Source organism: Corvus hawaiiensis, chromosome 2, assembly GCF_020740725.1.
Source record: "Corvus hawaiiensis isolate bCorHaw1 chromosome 2, bCorHaw1.pri.cur, whole genome shotgun sequence".
Classification (NCBI taxonomy): Eukaryota; Metazoa; Chordata; class Aves; order Passeriformes; family Corvidae; genus Corvus; species Corvus hawaiiensis.
This window is the reverse complement of record NC_063214.1, coordinates 91,930,991-91,949,776: the sequence shown is the minus strand read 5'-3', so window position 1 is coordinate 91,949,776 and position 18,786 is coordinate 91,930,991. Positions and strand designations below refer to the sequence as shown.

Below are 18,786 nucleotides of genomic sequence, written 5' to 3'. Positions count from 1 at the left end.
CCTTGTCTCCTCATGTGGATGCTGTGACTAAGCGGAGTTTTAGCTTGGTAAATCTCCAAAGCCTGCCCTCTTCCACTCATATCACCTTTTTCTAAAACTTTTTTCTGTATCTCACGTAACATTCTTAACCCCATCTTCTTGAATCTTTCATTAGAACTTTTTCCCCTTGTGAAGTAGAATTACTGTATGAACATCTGTTTTGACTGGCGTGGGAATGTATCCCAGTGCAATCAATTCAGCAGTGTCAGCTAACTTGAGGCATAAAGAAGGATTTCCAGGCTGGATTTGCTTGTCCCTGTCTCTCATAAGCCTTACAGCCTGTGCACTTCTCCTCCTGCTGCAGAGAGCCCTTGCTGAAGCCAGCCACTGTGCCTGAGTCTTGGTCCAGCTCAAGCCTGGCCACCGAGCTCTGTTTGCCTGCAGGCGAATGCATTCCAGCGTGCCTGCAAGAGAATGGTTAAATAACCAGCAGTCACAAATAATTAGTGCTGTTTGTGACATCACAGCTATTAAAAGTTGTTAGAGGAGAAGCACCCCACTTGTGTCTCTCTCACACGTGTGCACACACGCGTGCATGCACACAAACACAAGTCTCAGCCTCTCTAGGAGCTGCCTGCTGCTCCCTGCAAGCCAGAAGGTCAAGCTCACTTCTCTCCCCTTGGCCATTGAGCTCGGGCAGGGGTGATGTCAGCATGAGGAGCTGTGTGAAGGAGATGTGGTGCACAGAGGTGGATGACAACAGAAACAGAGAAAGAGGCAGCTGAGAGCATGTTGGAAAACAAAATGAACTCAGAAGGGGAAAGGGATTAAGGGAATAAAAAAATTAATGAAGAAAAGAAACTGGGGGGAGAAGGACACTATAAAGGGAGTAGAAGTTATATTAGAACATGATGAGAAATAAGTAAAAAGATTGAGAAGCCAATCTATCAAAACTACTGTTTAAGAAAAAGAGACTGAGGAACCATTGCTACAATTTTTCCTGCACCTAGGATGAAAACTGCCTCCTCTGAAGTCAGTGAGAGTTTAACCACTGGTTTCAATCAGCCTAGGGTGTTACCCCTTTCTTTATTTTTATTTCCTAGCACAATCCAAGCAGATACTTGGGTAGTAGCAGATGCATCACAGTTGATTGACATAGCACATCCCTGGGAAGTGTCACCACTGTTTCAGGAATTTAGGCTTGTCTTTCCCCTATTTTCACATATATGGACTTCTCAAAAAAAAAAATCTACTTTAATTTCTGAGCTTTCAGACTTCCCAATAAATCTTTTAAAGCCTGTGGCACAACACTGATAATTCTTGTCTGCGATAGCCTAGGTGCAAGCAGCACTTCAACCAAGTTACTTTTTCCTGGATAAGGAGACAACTTCTGTGGAGACAGAGGAGGTTTTCCAAGGTGACTGCTGATTTGTTTGCAATGACTGAGACTTTCCTACAGTGGCATTGGAAATTAATCATTTTATTAATGTAAAATGACAAGGATTTTTCTTCTGCTCATCTCCACTGAAAAAGATTAAAGTTAGCTCATCTGTGTTGAAACCTTGCATGATTGTTGGGGACAGACTGCAGGAAAAATCTGAGCAGATGCAGGACAGAAGACTCAGCATTTACAGATCTATAAAATTCTCTGTATGGTTAATATCCATGCTGATTATACAGCAATTTGGAGATCCAAATCACTTTACAAGTATTAACTACTTAATACAATGCCCCTGAGAGGTATTTAGGTAGAGCTAAGAAAGAATTATTATCTCTATAGAACTGACAGGGAGACTGTGACTGAGATGCAGCTTGTTTGAAGCCACATGGCAAGTCAGCTGCAAAGTCAGGATTAGCACTTGGGTCTTTCACTCCCAGGTGCCATGTTCAAGTCACTAGACTGTGTTGCCCCTGAAGATTAATAAGGATTAATGGGCAAAGCAGAGGAGAAAGAACAATGTACGCCAAGAACATACTAATAAAACTCCAGGGTGAAAAATTAATACCGAGGTGTTGAAAGGCCTCAGAAAAATCATGAAATCCAGAAGGAGTTTTACAGTTTCTTAAAAGATGTGGCTCTGATGATAACCAACTCCAAAATGGGAAGAAAGGGAGACCCCTTTAAGTCTTACAGCCTGTAAATCTTAAATAAATATGAACCAGACAGTGAAAATCACATTCATACATTCATATTGCAAATTTACAGAGAAACACTCAAGCTGCAGTTTACAAGTGATTTTAAATCCCTCAGAAATCCACACTGGAAAGCAATCCTGAAACAAAGCCCCTAGGAACAGTGAGGAGTACAGAATAATGCAGTGAGAGAAGGCATGTTAGGAATCACTTATGATAAATTGCCTGACCTGATCTCCTCGGGCAACTTCTTGTGGCCACAAGATACTCATGGGCATTTAAACAGAGCAAGTCTGTGGGTGCAAGAGGCTTTCATTACTTCTGTTTTCAGCCCTGATGAGCAGCTCTGCACTCTTCAAGGAGAACACTGAAAATTGGAGAGGGTTTCAAGACGAGGGAGAAAGATGCTTAACTCATTGGGAAAACATGCCCTGGAGCGAAAGATATCCGCACAATGAACTGAGCTTGACTGAAGCAGGGCTGCTGGCTGGCTGGCTTGATCACAGTCTATAAACACCTGTGCCGGGAAGGGAGCTGGGAGGCTGCAGGGCAGCTCTGTCTCACAGGCACAGGTCTAACTTCCAGCAAAAGAAAGTGTTTATAAACTCATCTTAACATGGAAGGTGGAAAACTGTGCATGTGGTTGGACTGAGGTGGGTTCACAACCACAGGATTATCCAGAAGGTTTGCTCTGGGTCCACAACAGCACCAAGATTTGAAGCAGAAAAAAACCACTCTGCAGAGTCCCATCACCCAAGTTAAAGCATGCAGGCAGGTTGTGCTTTTCACAAAAATTTATTCCTGGCTTCACTAGCTTAGGAATAAACTGCATTTAAGCTAAAAACAAACAAAACCTTGTGAAATAAAAACAGAATCAACATGGAAGACATGTGAAGAATGAAATATGAAAGAAGACAGATATAAAAGTGTTCTTCCTGGTTTGGTTCCCAAATGGCAGTATATAGTAATGACATCTTTCCTTAACCCTGGCTTGGAAAAAGTATGTCTACAGCTCATTAACTGCAGTCCAGTATAGGGTGACATCCAGCACTCTGGGTGGTTGCTAACATGAGGGCTGCTGACTTAGAGCATAAATGGTTCACTGCACAGTTCCAGGGCAGCACCTACCACCCAAGGAAGACAAACAAGATGCTCTGGAAGCTATGGAATTTACTCATGCACAGGTAGCATGTATTGCTTCACTGTCACCAAAGAAATGGTTCAACTTCTCACCACGTGCACACCTGTGCCATCTCAGTGAAGTCTCTGGTGTAGCTCGTGTAACTCCATACAATCACTGTAACTGAGCTCTCTCGCAAAAACAGCAGTTAATCCACAGGACGGGCAAGATGGAAAGCAAAATGTCTGAATCTGCCAACAGCCAGTTTACTGGCTTTGATTTGCCAAAAGTTGCTGTGGGTGAGGTATAGGAAAATGCATCTACAGTCAGCCCACAGTGCCTCCAAGACAGTCTTCCAAGCCCAGCAGAACATACTTCAGTAGTTCTCATTTATTTCTTATCCAAAAATGCCTGTGAGCCCAGCAGTTTATGAAGCAATCCTTTTGCAACAAATTAAAAAAAGAGGGATTTCTGGGGAGCACTCTTAACACTCCTGGATCTCCATCTCAATAGCTGTATTCAACCCCTTCTGCTCACTGCTCAGTCCCAATTACAATGAGCTAGCTCACTGCTCAGTCCCAATTACAATAAAAGTATTTAATTTCCTCTCTGATTTCCCTTCAACAACAGATTGCAACTTGTCACACTTCAAGCTAATTTTGGTAGCTCATTTAACACACACAGAAACCTGAGTATGTTCCCAAGCTCTGGCTCATTGCAATAAAGGATGGAGAAAGGAGATGAAATCTCTGGAGACTGAGAACCCAACCATGATTACTGCTGGCTGAAAACTTGTTTTGTCCCAGTAGTCTTGGGGTACAGCTAGAATATTTCATGAATGATTAATAGGCTATAGGCAGATCAATGAGAGTCTGCCCTAAATGTATCTTAACCAACTCAGCTGGGGATCAAAGAAGTCTAAGCAGCCAGTGTCCTGTAATTTGCAATTCTTGATGTAGTGAAACAGCATAATTCATACTCATTTACTGTGGCTGGTTTCTCTAGCCCATGTACCTGAGACACCTGAGGGGTTTCTTTTCCCTTCCCTCCTTCCTACTCAGCATGTAAGTTATTATGTGGTGAGTTGGCCTCCAATATCCGTGTTCATATTGAGGAGAACTTTCCTCTGTTAAGTAGCCCCACTGATTCCAAGAACTGAAAATTCAGGATTATGTTCATTGCTGGTTAACACATTCTACCACTTATCAGGAGAATATTAAGCTTCCCTTTATATAAAGCACTTTTTAGTGCTAAGTCTTGGAGATATTAAAATTCTGTTGGCAATATCAAAATTACTTCTTATCCCCAATTTCTATAACCAGCATAGTCACTTACTTCCAGGAATAATAAAGACTGTAGACCATATTTTCAGCTTTCTTGGTGGATGATGAGTTGGCCTCAGTAAAGCTGTTAATGATGTAAAATAAAATGCAAATTAAATAGCACAGTCAAAATGTAGCTATTAAAAAAATAGTCATGTAGGCATTATATGATATGAAGTACCACCCCTTTGCTTACATTGTTAGATAGATAATACCAGCATATTAGAAACATAATAAATCACAAAAAGCTGTTTCTATAGCTGTGAGTTTCTCAAACTATGGGTCATGACCCTCCATGGGGATTCACGAATGAGTGTGAATGGGATCACAAACGGTTAGCAAGAAGTGAGGGCAGATATTTCCACATAAGTTGAGCAGCCCAGTCCTGTGGCAGGGAGTAGAACAAGAGAGAAGACTGTAATTAGTGGCTGCAAGTATTTATACTTGCTAGGAAACTGCTAACTACCTTTAATTACAACAGCTCACTTTCTCCAGGAGAGGGGAGCAATATAGGCTAGAATTAAAATTGCTGGATAGTTGCTAACTGCCTTTCATTGCAGGCAATAGATCTGTTTCTCCAGGGAGGAAGAATAAACTTGCGACTGGATCTTATTCCCCATCATTTAGAAATGGGGCCATTACCAACTCAGGGGGTGACACAAATATGCAATCAAACACAGTTGTATTTCCAGACCGTATAAGAAAGAAATCAATAGTCTCATTTAGAGAATGTGTGACCACCAGGCAAAGACTTAGGTGCCCCATGCAATCTGCATTGCACCTCAGTGAAGAAGGATGTTTATTGAAGGACTTAAAATGAGAGGGTAATTGAAAAAGTAGAATGATCTCACTGAAAAACACTTGTACATTTCTATGTCATCTGAATCCACTTTCTTGTCCAGAAGGGATCATCTTTCCAAAGCTTTCAGCAACTGGATGCACCAAGATGGAAACTGAAGATTGGCACACTTACAGAGGCTGCAGTTCCACAGTGTCTCCTGGCTCGGTTAGCACACCAAATTGGGTCAACACAAGGGACTTCTCCTCTTCCCTCCTGAGGGCAGCTTTCCTCAAGCCTGGAAGAAAAATTATCCAGCACTTCTTCCTCTCAAAATTAGGGATTTTAGGGAAATACAACAGTGACATGAACCCCACATCCCATATTAGGGGCTTTTAGCATCATCAAAGTTCATGTTTCCTTTCTTGTGGTCTCTGCAATATCCACAAGGCCTGTGGCTGCGGAGCAACCTGTCTGCTTCGATGCCTTCTGGCTACCAGAGCCACCATATACCTTTTTCCAGGAGTGCTCTGCAGCTCCGGAGAGGAGTGGACACAATGTCAGGTGGAAGTGACCTTGCTGGTGGACATGACCTTATGTCAGCAGCAAAGGTCTCCACTGCACACTACCCCCCCAATACCATTCCGATTCTCACACTGCACTCTGTGGTGTGACACACTCTCCGTGGGGAAGCAGCTCAGAAAAGGGATCTAGGTTACAAATAACACAGGGGAAATTAGGGGGGGGGGGGGGGTAAAAAAAAAAAGAACAAAAATGAAGGAAAATTGTTATTTTTCAACTGAATCAGTTTTCTAACCTGTTGTACTGTACAACCACATGAGCACCTGGGTGGCCCAAGGCAGGAGTGGGAAACATGAGAAGTGTTTTCAACAGCACTGCCACATAGTGGCTGCATGAGGGAAAGACTGGCCCTGGCTGCTGGTGGGGAGGAAAAGATGACCTGAACGGTGTCTACACAACTTGGCCGTGGAAAAGGGCTCAGATAGTGAGAGAGGCTCCTGAGTTTTGCAGACAACGGTGTAACATAGTGCAGGCTTCAGCATGGAAGTTGGGCAGCTTGAAACTCAAAATGGCCATAGCCTCCTGCTAGTGAGAGTGATTAGGCATGGGAGCAGAGGAACTTGTGTTGGCCCAGGGCGTTAAGAAAGAGTTTAAGCCATAAATCATTCTACAACCTGAGGTTTGGGTCTCCCCTGAACTTGTGGGCAAGAATGTGTGGTATGACATTGTCCTAAAGAACCCCTTGCAGAGGAGAGAGGAGAAGTGATTCCAGCCCACAGGACTGGAGAGTGGCTGCACTCTTCAAGGCCTGAAGCCAGTGGCATGGATAGTTTTGTATCCAAGAGCATGCAAATAGTATGACCTATGGGAAACAGCGAAAAATACCAGACTCACCATATTATTTTCCTAACACTAAAAACAATGTGTTCATGCCATGGGAAAGCTCCTACTGAGCTGCTGGTACCTTCCAAGCCCTTCCCACAGGTTCTCTGTCACTGCAGCAAGTCAACACTAAGGAAAAACCATCCTGTGAGCTATGCCACTGTGTCTTCTGACAATCTGGTGTGTGATACACATCGAACTACATCTCCCCAGGGAACTCAGGAGGCACAAGTTATTTCAGAAAGTACACAGAGCAGAAATCCTGCCTCCAAAATCAAGTGGAAACTCTTCCCACTCCTGTCTTTAGGGATCCATTCAGGGGATCTTTTCACACTTTTCTGTGAAATACGATGTAACTGCAGCCACAAGTCAGGTTTTATCAAGTTTTTCTTTGCAATTTGTCAGCAGCGTTTTTGCCAAGCCAAAAGGGTTACCTCCATAGTCTCTGGTGCTGAGCAAGATACCTGTAAGTCATCCAGCTTGTTTGGAAATAGGGATGCAGTCCCCAGCAGGCTGATAAGTCAGGAAGAGCAGTTTCAAAACGTATTTACTGGTAATTGCAATGAGAAAATATACTTTTATTTTCCTGCCCCTTGACTCTCTGTACTGCTTAGCTCTGTGTCCCTTCTGTGCCATGTGAAGCACAGCCTGGACAGGTGCAGCTGGGGATAGGACACTCTGGCCATGTCCAAGTGGAATGGAGGCTTTAAGGCAGATTTTCAAAACATTATGGATTTCATCTTTGCTTAGCAGCTGATTACTGTGCCATGAATCACACCACTTGAAGTGATTGAAAAATAATAATAGTAAAGTGGCAAACTAGCTCAGGGATAGGCTTGGGGGTCCTATTAAACTTGAGAAGCTATGATTTCTATTCCCAGACCTGGTGGTTAACACAAGAACAAGAACCATGTTTCCCCACCCCATCCAAAGAGTTGTACTAGGCAAAAACTGAAGAGCAAACCAGCAAAAGGTCAATCCTGTACTGAGTAGGCAAATGTTGCCAGCAGATTAACATGGCAGCACTCATGAAAAGTCTACAGCAGCTCTGGCAAGCTTTGCAAAACTTGTAATTCATCGCAAAAGGAACCAAATATGTGATGTTTGTTTCTGTGGAAGAATGGGAGGAGACTAATGGTAAAGGAGAAGGAGTGGGAGTGTGGAAGCGGGGAGAGGGGAAAGCAGAAAACCGAGTCCTGGCGAGTTTTCAGGGACCTACAGAAAAAATTGTCTAAATAGAGTAGTTCAGACCTCAAATACTGTGTGGTGCTTTGACAATCTTCTGGGTTTTGGCATTTTAAACAAAGTGTGTTCTTACATTTACTAGTCTGGAATGTCCATTTGACTATAGACTCTCTGCTACTTTGCTCATACTTTAACATTTTGGACATGTGACAAAAATGTGTGTAACGCATTTTTTAAAGTGTTGATTGTGCTCATAATTTTCAAGTCAGAATATAAAATAAACATCTCTGCCCTTTCTTCCAGCAGGCAGCACAGAGATCTGCTCTCCGCGTTCTATCTGACAGGTACATTTTGTCATTTTTATGAACTATAAATTGCTTTATGAAACGTTGAGCCCTATTTATTGTGGCATATAACTCATAATCGGATTTTGTCCCCAAAGTATCTGTGAACTGGGATGTTAAACATTTTGCATGCTTGGATTTGTCATGCATGTGTAGAGTTTATTACTGCAAAAATCACAGTCTTGTTGTATTTCATACAGAGTATGTAGAATCCCTTGTTGTGATACCAAACGAGAGATAAGAAACTTACTGGAGAAGGCATGAACGATGCAGTAAATTCTGAGCTTAGAGTTTGCTGAGATATATCTGAACTCATTTCTCAGCAATAAGTACTTCATTTATTCCGGGATGTTCTCTTTTGACTTTTTCCAAGTCCTTTCCCTGGGAATTATTCTTCCTTTGATGAGATTCTCTGTATGTTTTATGCACAAAAACAATGCCCTTTTTTACCCCTTAAGTTTTAAGGGATTGGTATTTTGGAGGAATTTAATTAATTTTTTCACTTCTTCTGGAACTGCAGCAGTGCTCCAGGCAGATAAGCAGGGGACCAAATCCTTAGTGTTCAGGTTTTACTCAGCTCTTTTTCAAGCAAAAATGTATTAACTTCAATGGGAAACTTGCCTGAGTGAGGAATTCAGGATTTGGGCCATAGTAAATGTTATAGTTGGGTTGTAGGTCTGCACAGGTATTTACCTTAAATGACTTTTATGAAAGAGGATTGATTGAAATATAAGGTAGCTTTCTAAGACGGTTCTGATTTCTTTTCCAGTTTTGGGAAAGGGGGTAGGGAAGGGGGAGGAGACACTGTACATTTTAGTGCCTGTGAAAAAGAACTAGCGGATTTACATTTTTCCACAAATGAGGTACTGTGTCACGCAGGCTGACACAGAGTAAATTTCCCCATGCCTTGTTGGCAGCCCCCTCTGCTCCGTCTGGCCCCCAGCCCCCCGCCTCCCTGGGAATAAGCGGTAATTGACTCTGGAAGCCAGCTCAGGCCAGGATTTCTCCAGAGCAGAGCCTGTCACTTAGGCTGAATTATATGTTGTGCATGGATGAATAACATTTCTCTCTGCTTGGAGGCTAAGATGGCCAAAATTATCAACCTTCCCTCCCCAAGTTTACAAACAGCGTTTTGTTTAGAATTTTTTGCCCCCCTTTAAGGAAAAAAAATCCTGAGTGAAATGTATGGGATGTGGGTGAAATTGCTGGCACAGTTATAGGGCACAGAAGTATTTGCTGTAACTGGAATGAATGCAAAAAGAAAGTGGAGTTGGAGTCAAAAGAAAGTGGAGTTGGAGTCAGCATCATGCCCCTCTCCCTGGAGGTGTGCAAACTCACCCCAAGGCAAAGCAGATTTTGCACTTGGTGGGGACAATACCGTGACCAAAGGAAACATGGGAATTTTTTTCACAGCATCCTCCCCCTGGGCTGAATGAGGAACATTCCTGCAGGAGTGCCCCTGGAGGTAATTAGCAAGCCCCAAACCCCACAGTTTGATTTCTGTCTCCCCTGGAAAGAAAAGTGGTGGTGATGGATCAATGTTCCCTACCTCATCAAAGGTGGTGAGGGAGCTGGGTGCAGGCTGGCCTCATCCAAAGGGCAGAAGGGCCTCAGTATTAATAACCATCACACCTCAGATTTAGGATTTATGACCAAATATTTCCCTGTCTGCCCCTAAAAGCATGCTCAGGGTCTACAGCTTTCCAACCTGCTCTGCAAATATTCAGCTGCCAGGGCACCCTCCTTCCCCTGCCTTCTGGAGGGGGTGCTGGGAAGGCTGGGGGTGCACCCTGGGGGTTTGCCTCCCTGCCACCCATGACCTCACTGCAGCAAGCAAATGGGAGGGCAGGGGGCCAAAATCCCACACTGTGACAGCAGTTTCTGTCTCCTCTTGGCTAGAGTGAGGATGCCTGTGATACTGCTGCTCATTAGTTGTGTCCCAGTAGCAACTCAGAGCTCCCAGTCACACACCAGCACCTCCCAGCAACAAGGGAGATGGCAGCTTACTATAAAGCTTTCAGTAATTTTGCCCTTTTTTTTTTTTTTTTATATTCTCCAGCAGTTCCTGCTGCAGTTCTTGCTTTCAGGTTCTAGTAAAGAGGTAACAATTAGCTAAACTAAAAGAGGAGAAAAAAACTAAACAAACAAAAAAGAGAGTTTTTAAACCTAGCCATTGACTTCTGTAGTGCATTGCACTCAGTCTTGTTTTCAGAATGACACAGTAACCCCCAGCAGATTTATGTGCAAACACAAAGATTAGTGACCCAGAAGCTTGACTGAAACAGCTTTTCTGCTTCCAGAAGACAGGTTGCTCTGCACATGTACTCACTATTTTGTCAGCAAAGATGCACTGGCCCCATTAGCTTTTCATTCTCTCATGAAAAGCCCTCGGTGTTTATTCACTACAGCTTGGTTTTAATTTTATTGTGCTCTTCAGTAAAGTGGTCAAACTATACAGATAACTCACTTTCTGGGACAGAGAAGAGCAAGAACTTAACTCATATACCTTAATGGTATAGTGCTGGCATATTTTCAATTGTCTGACTCCCATATCCACTGCCTGAATAGCTTTCAAATGAAGAAAAATTCCTGTAACTAAAATATTCAGTGTGTTCTGTTGTTATTCAACAGTAAGCAGTGTGGTTAAGCCAGGTCTTAAACCTGCTTAATCCCACTGAGCTAAATAGATTTTATTATTGACTCCCATGGTTCCAGAACTCTGACCTTAAGGCTGAAGTTAAAAGCTAATTTTTTTTGCAGTCTGTTCCACTAACCCAGAAGCTCTTGCTTGCTGGATACATTTGCAATAGAGAATGTCCAGCTGTAAATTACAGCTGTTTGCAATCCTACCCAAACACAACACTCATTATTATTCTTTTGTTCTTTTTCGGCTGAAAAGCCCACCATGAGGGAGACCGTACAGTACTTAATCCACACATTAAATTTATTCGCAGCTCATATTCATGTGCAAGATAAGATTTTCCATGAAGTCAAGATTTACAGTGGTCCTAGGGCACTTTTACTCCCCTGGTTGCTTTTAATTCTCTGTGCCAGAGTGTAGGCCAAGTGGGTCTGCTGAAGAGTTTTAAACACTTGGAGGAAACTGCTGTACCACTGCTGAATTTCCTCTCTGGTTGTAACAAGGGAAAGACAAGTCCTTTGCTGAGTGCTTGGGTGGTACTTGGGAGATGTGCTGACTTCACAGCCACAGTCTGCTCTCCTTTCTGTGTACTTATACTGGAGGATGCAGGCAAAACCCACCAGCTCTGCCCATAAAAATCTCAGCACAGGCATTTAAGGTACAGGCAGAGCTGAACCCACTCATCTCAGGAGCCATATGGCTGTGCTGGCAGGCCAGCCACACCCAGCTGATAAGCCCTGAAAAGAGTCCAGCTCAATAGCTTACACTCAGCACCTGCGTGATACATATGTGTCGTCCAGACCTGAACTGTGAAGCACGGGCTATGATAAACCTTTTAGATTTACCAGCTTGTGCTGTTCACAGAGTAGGCATCTCAGCACCAGCATCCATTTGTCAGTGGAGACAAGCCCCATTCATGATGGCTGGTGAGCTTCACAGCCTGTCTTGACCTTCAGTCTGGGCAGGAGGGATAGTGCTTTGCACTCCCATGTAACCATGCCATGCTGTGGTTAGGACACCAAAATGCGGGCTGTACCAGAGATGAGGTCGTTTACCCTGATGGGACTGGCCAGTAGCACTTAGGATCCTGAAAGGCAAACAAAATTTTCCCCTTCCCCTCTGGAGAAGTGAAGAGTTTGGGGAGCTGAGAAGCAGCAGAGCCTCACATCTGTGGGGAGAGACATTTGCAAGCAGAGATGCTGCTGCACTGCCTCTCATGGCTGCATGCATGCATTTAGCACTGAGGTGCAAGAGAAATCAAAAAGGTTGACCTCGGACAACCCAGTCCCTTCCCCTGAGATTGTAAGCAGCCACAAAATTGATGATTAGTCCAGCAGGATGTGTAGCACAGCTCTTCTTCAGACAAAGCCACACTGAGATACACTATTTGTGTTAGGAGGCCTGGGGAGGCACTGCCTGTAAAATATTAAAGCAACAGTAAGAGGCAATGTAGATTTTTAATAGATCACTTAGGGCAGGCAAGGCAGCTGTCCAAGCAGCCTTAAAACTTTTTGTGGAAGGAGACAAAGTTTTCTTGTTCTCAGGTATCTGCTTGAGCTGTGATTATGCAAAGCACTTAAACTTGTGATACCCTAAAGTAAGTAAATAGTCCAGTGGCAGCTAGCAAAAATACTCATGTGCTTCATGTCACTCACATACTTACTGTTTGTGTTGGACTGATGTTTTCGATAACATCGCCTTTCACACCGTGAGAGTCTTTCACATGAGAAGCTACATCAGTCAGCTTATCAGTGAGTGACTCAGCTGGCAGGCTGGCCAGAAAGGCTTCATGCGGCAGCATTGTGCAATCAGTGAGAGCCGAGGGGAAGCCTTGGCTTGGGACAGCTGATCTGGGTCCCAGCAGAGAGTGACGGAACTGAGATCACAGGCTCCACAGGAGTCAAAAAGGTTGGCTGGAGAAGAGCCTACGCGCACAGTGCTCACTGCCACAGAGGCAGACACGCAGCTCTCACTGTTAGCACATTGCTTAAACTTCCTGGATTATCCTTGAAAGGAAAAAGAGAATACCTCTGAGAGAGAATATATGGATTTATCATTTATGTCTTACATGAAAGCTTGGCTGTTTGGAAATGCTGGTGTCTCACACTTGCATCCTCCCCTCCTGCCCCCCGCCCCAGTATAGAGCAGCTGCTCCTTGGAATGGTCTAGAGTTTCTCACAGAAACTGCTAGTTCTGCTAGTCACAGAACATGGAGGTGGAAGACTAATGGTACATATTGTATATAGGATACTTTTCCCAGTATTGGAGAATGTTGTGAATTAGTGAAAAAGGGCTTTAGAAGAAGAGTCTGTGTAGACAGCTTAGAGTGAAAAGGAATAGGTATCTCTGTAAAACTGGGACTCCATTTCCCTCTATTTAATTTGTGAGCAAGACCTGTAGCACTCACTTTTTTGCTGCTGGATGTTTTCTCATACCTTGACTATTGTTGGTATTTATTTAGAATTGTTCTACCATAACACCAAAGATGTGATGCGGATGTACTGCTGTGTGAGAAGGTGGAGCAGAACTGTCCCAGGGAACTGTAACAATTTTGAGCCCTACTAAATACTGGAATTCCTTTGATGTTTAAAGACAGAAAAAGAAAAGTTAAGATGTATTTTTTTCTTCAAGGACGTGATAGTGTTTTGCTATCATGGGAGCCAAACATTTCCCACCTCCCTATGGGCAAACTCGTGCATTTGCTCCCCAAAGATATCTGGGAGAAGACAGTCAGTTCTTGTTCCCAGAAACATCTGCATTTTGAAAAAAATATCTATCTGCTAGAAGAAAGGTCTGACTAGTAATTTCTCACATATTTTCTTTGACTTCCTTGGTCTTTTAAGAAACATTGTGAGTATAATTACAGCGTGAATGTGGAAGGTAAAAATGCAAGGTGTAGGTCTGCGGTCTTTCACATATTAGTAAGGAGAAAACAGGTCCCATTTCTGGCTGGCAGCATGAAGAATATGCAAAGTGCTATTGGGAAGAAGAGTGTATATGTGTGCAGCATATGAAGTGCCTCAGCATATGATTAACCTCACCGGGTATGTAGTAAATAGTAGATAACTGTGATCAAAAAAGTATTCATGTGATTTATCAAACTGAGCAACTGTGCATTTTGCAGTGAAGCAGGAGGTCAATCCTGAAATCTAGGGCAAGTAGAGCAATAGGAAATTGCAGGGACTAAGAAGTTAATCATACTGTTGGACTGCTTCCATCTGGTTTTGAAAGATGGAGTCAGTACAGTGCTAGCGAGGATGCTTCACGGCAACAGATCAGGAATTAATTTTTTCAGCAAATCTTCAGCTATCATTTGTGGTAACACAGGCTTATAAAAATGTAATTTAATTTCTTCGGAATAAATCACATAGGACAAGAAGTGTGAGAGTGTTTTTCTAATGTGTGTATCTGAGGAAAATATAAAAAGTGTGAGAGTAGGAGAAACAGGAACAATCCAAAAGGAAACAAACATTAAAAATATAGAACCTGGGAGGCATGTGTGGCTATCCTGTTAAATTGTGCACATAATTTTCTTTGAAAAATCAGTTTGCAGTTGGGAAACTTCTACATTTTTATGACTCTTGGAGGCATAATCTTGTCTAACCTGTCTGTCTATCTTCATAAATGTGGATAAAAGGAGCACTGACCTAAAGTTTTATGGAATTGATGCTCTGAACACCATGTCCATATATCATGAGTGTGTAGCTATAGGCAGTGAGTTTGTTAATGAATTCTGTTTTCCTTGTTATCAATACTACTTGTGATATTTCAATGAGATTTGAACACTATGCTCCCTCTGGGCAATAAAAGTCCCCCTAGGCAATGAACCTGTTGTAAAACAAGGGATTTTGACCCTGAAAGTAATTCTTGTAGCTAAAACTTGCTTCATTCAAAGAGGTGGGAGAACAGTTAGTTGATAACATTATGCCTTTCTTACTTCAGCAGTGGGATAAGAGAACAGAGAGCCCTATACTAGGACTGACATATTGTGCTATTTTTAGTGCTATGCTGCAAAAAGTGAAATGTTCTAAATACATTTGTATCTGTTTCCTGGCAGTCTGATGAAAGAGAGCTCAGGTTTACACAGCACCAAGAGCAGGAAACTGGTGGCCGCGCTGTTCACACAAATCACCACTTTCATTACCACTTTATTTTAAGAAAAGCTGAAAATTCATAGCAAGCAGTAACACCTCAGCCTGGTCCAGTTACATGGCACAAGTTTGGGACTTATGACCCCTGTGTGCTTGTGAATCGCGTCCTAGCTGTAGCTCAGGGAGTCTCTGGAGCAGGTGCAGCAATGCAAAGGAGAAATCTCAGTTCCCTCTGAGTGAGGCAGCAGTCCATGCAGCAGATGGAAGGAGATCCCCCCTTCAAGCTTTAATCGTTCAGTAATCAGCGAGGCACAACAGGGCTTTCTGGCATCAGCTCCATGGATGATGACATGCTTGCTCCAGTTGGTTTTTCCTGCCTTCCTGCAAAGGTGGTTTAGAAATCTCAGCTAAATTTCTGGGTTTGCCTTTGTCCCTGGTAAGGCTATCTGCCTTCTGTATTTTTTAATTTTAGATTCAAGAGCATTTTCTCCTTGCGCTTGCTTTTGTTCTGACCCTGGCAACAATGGAGGCAAAAAGGAAAGGGGAGACTGGTTTGCTCAGGGGAGAGCAGTCAGGTTCTGCAGGATGCCAGTGCCATGAAAAAGATATGTTTGTGCCCAGGATGGGCAAGGGATTCCTCAGAACAGTGTCTTCATGAGGCCCCAGTGGAGACAACACACAGTCTGTGCTTTGGCTGGCCCTTTGTTCTCTGAGGGGTGAAGAGGATACTACACAGATGCAGAACTGTGTCCAGTTTCCTTGCAGGCAAAAAAATAGGATGAGTTAGAACAAAGAATGAGGTACCCTGTGATTTCTCCATGGGGATTAGTTGTGGCTGAAGCAGGCCTGAAATGCTCCTGCAAGGAGTCACACTGCTGTGATCTGAGATACTTTGCTCCCCCATGCAGTCCCATCCAGATGTCTCCTCCTTTTTTTCATGACTGCCTCAATTTTGATGTAAGTCGCAGGAAGATTTTTATCCTTTCCTCTCCTCTTGGAAAAGTATTGGATTTATTCTACCATTGAGGAATGGTTCATACTGTTCTAGGTTTCTTGCATTTCAGTGAAAGGAAATGTTTGAACAGCCTGGGGTTTCTCCCAAAGAAAAACTGGAGCATTTGTGAAATTAAACAAAGCTCTTAGGATGGAACAGCTTTTTACCACTTAGCTATTTCACATATGCTGGTGTGAAGGGACAGCAGAAGTCCCGTAGGGCACTACTAGCTCCCCAAGACCCTCACTGGGAACTTGATGAGCAGGGAAAGTGTTCAGGCTCTGGAACCATTGAAACCTTTTTGATGTAAACTGAGACCAGAAATCTCAAATGGCTCATTTTCTAAAGTTACAAGTGGTTTTTTTTGCTCACTCAACATTTCCAGGGAGTCTGTCTGGTGACTTTTTCTTTACAAATTACCAGACCAAGCACTTTCTGCTTTATTTTTCATTATTATTGCTTTCTTTTGAGGTTGTTTCATGGGTAAATTCAGAATTGGAGGGCTTTGTTCCAAACTGGAATGGCATGAAATTTCAAATTCCTTCTCCGAATGGAAGACCTTCCTTCTCTCAAGGACTGTATTTATAGTAGGCTGCCCTTTTTGCAGTCAGAGAGGGGCCAGATCATATTATGACTGTTTGCTCTAATGTGTTTTTAACTTAGAAGTAAAATTAGGCCTGGATTGAAACTGGGTGTAAAAAGTCTAAGTTCAGACATTGCATTTCTATAGCCTGAAAATGTTATCATTTTGAAAGGCAGAAATAAATAGAAATTATTTAAATTAAATCAGGTATTTTTCCATGGGGTGTGATATAAATATGACACATGCTTTCTTTAATATGGTCTGCAATCTTCCATCATTTTAGCCAAAAAGAAAGTTGTTTATTTTAAAGGTAGGTATTTCATATCTAACAAAATTTACTTTGCATAGCAGTGTATCTTCTGTGTTAGATTGCTATCAAGATTTTAAAGTGGTTTTTTGTTCTTGACTCAGGCACAGAACTCTTTTTCATGGTGGGACACTGCCTCTCACCCACACATTCACACAGAAGAGGCCCTTCTCTGTGAAAAATTAGCAGACAAATAATTCACAAATAGCTCTCACTTATTACTTACTGGCACAACCAAACATAACTGTTCTAAATGAACAGTTTGGCAAATTAAAAAAAAAAAAAAAAAAAAAGAAAAAACAAACCCCAAAACAGGGGAGCAGGGTTAAAAAATCCCATGACTCTGATTTAATAGATAAAAATCCCCCCTTGAAAAGTCCTAGAGACCTGCCAAGTAAATTTCTTGCTTTGCAATGATCCTTTCAGACACTTTAATATGCTTTTTCGAGGACCTGCTGTGGCCCTGGTGTCGTGCATACCCAGGGAGGCTTGTATTGTTTCATGTCTAAGAAGGTGATGCCTGCTGGCGGGGAAGGTGCTGGTTAGGGGGCAGCTACACCCTGGTTCCTAGCAGCCCTGAAGGACTTTGCTTGTCATTCCCATCTTCCTTTTCTTCCTTCCCACATTCCTTTTAGAGGGAAAAGAGGAAAACCAGACATGCAGCCTCTATCATGCATCTTCCCCCACATGGCCTCAGATTTCCATGATTTTGGCTAAGTTTCCCAAGGGGACCTTGTCTCAGAGCCTCTCTGTTTGCATATCATGGACTCTTGCTGTGTTTCGTGCCCAGGCTGCCCCTTCCCCATTCTTCAAAACCACCCTGACCCCACTGGGGTGCCTGGAACCCTCCCTGGAACCCCATCTCCTACCAGTCTCCTCCAGCTGCCTCAATGTAGCAGGAGCCAAGCCCCTCTGGTTTGCAGTGTCATGAGTGCAGCCCAGTGGAGGGTACCCAAGCATCACCCACTGCTGAAAGGTTGATGGGGACCCCATCACTGGAGGAGGACAGTGGAGAAACAGCTGTGGTGAGGGCCAGCCCTGTTGCCTTGTTTTGCAGCCCCAGGGACACCGGCACGTTCCTTTGGCTGAGACGGGTGGGACACAGCCCAGCTGGGCAGCAGCAGGGCCGGCACTGCCACCCATCCAGCCAGGGCTGCCCTCGGCTGCCGGCCCCACAGTGGGGCAGCCACGCCATCAGCTGGCCATGACGGGTTCTGTCTGCTCCTTGAGTCCTTGCACTCAACTCCCCGCAGTAACCATCACTCTTTCCCTCCTAATAATGCCCTCAAATACTGATTTCCTGAAGCCACTTCTTTAAGGTCATGCCGTCCCTTTTTCTAAAACTTAATAAGCTTGATACTGACCATGTGGAGTTAGAGTGAGTTTGTAAATATTTGTATCTTCAGTATTATTTCTTTGATAGCAAACACTAGGACAATAATTCCCACATTAAAAGGGCTCTTGGGGAGGGTTTAGGAACTCTGGCCAGGCAAAAATAGTTGCCTGAAGGAAGAGGAAAAACCTTGGAGAATTACCAGACTCTTTTTTTAAATTTTGAGACAAATGGACTTTTCAAACTTTGCCCTGAAAAGAGATCTGGTCATGACCTACTATAAATCTCATATGGCCATTTAAAACCCCACAGTGCTCTGGTTAAACAGCATTGCACCAGACAAAACCTCCAGGGCATGGGGACATTGCTGCGGTTTTTCCTTTTCAAGCTTGTATATTGTCCCCATAACATATTGCCAATGTTCACAGGACCAAATGAGACTGTGGCCTTTCTTTAATGTACTCAGAGCTCTTGTGTTGAGAGCCTGTGAGGTCAACAGGAAAACATGGAATGAAATCTCAGCTGAATATCGGTCTTTCCCAGGCTTCCTGGCAATTTCCAACTTCTCACTC

The 18,786-nt window shown here is 43.3% G+C and overlaps 1 protein-coding gene across 2 annotated transcripts in view; it reads left to right on the top strand.

Moving 5' to 3' along the window:
• Positions 1–18,786, top strand: part of AFF3 (AF4/FMR2 family member 3) — a 318,584-nt gene that overhangs the window by 236,851 nt on the left and 62,947 nt on the right. Inside the window, exon 9 of one of the 2 annotated variants that reach the window (XM_048325652.1) lies at positions 8,228–8,265. In XM_048325652.1, coding sequence (XP_048181609.1) covers positions 8,228–8,265 — 38 coding nt within the window. Of the gene's footprint in view, positions 1–8,224; positions 8,266–18,786 lie in introns of both variants that reach the window. The other variant, XM_048325642.1, reaches the window with a different exon arrangement.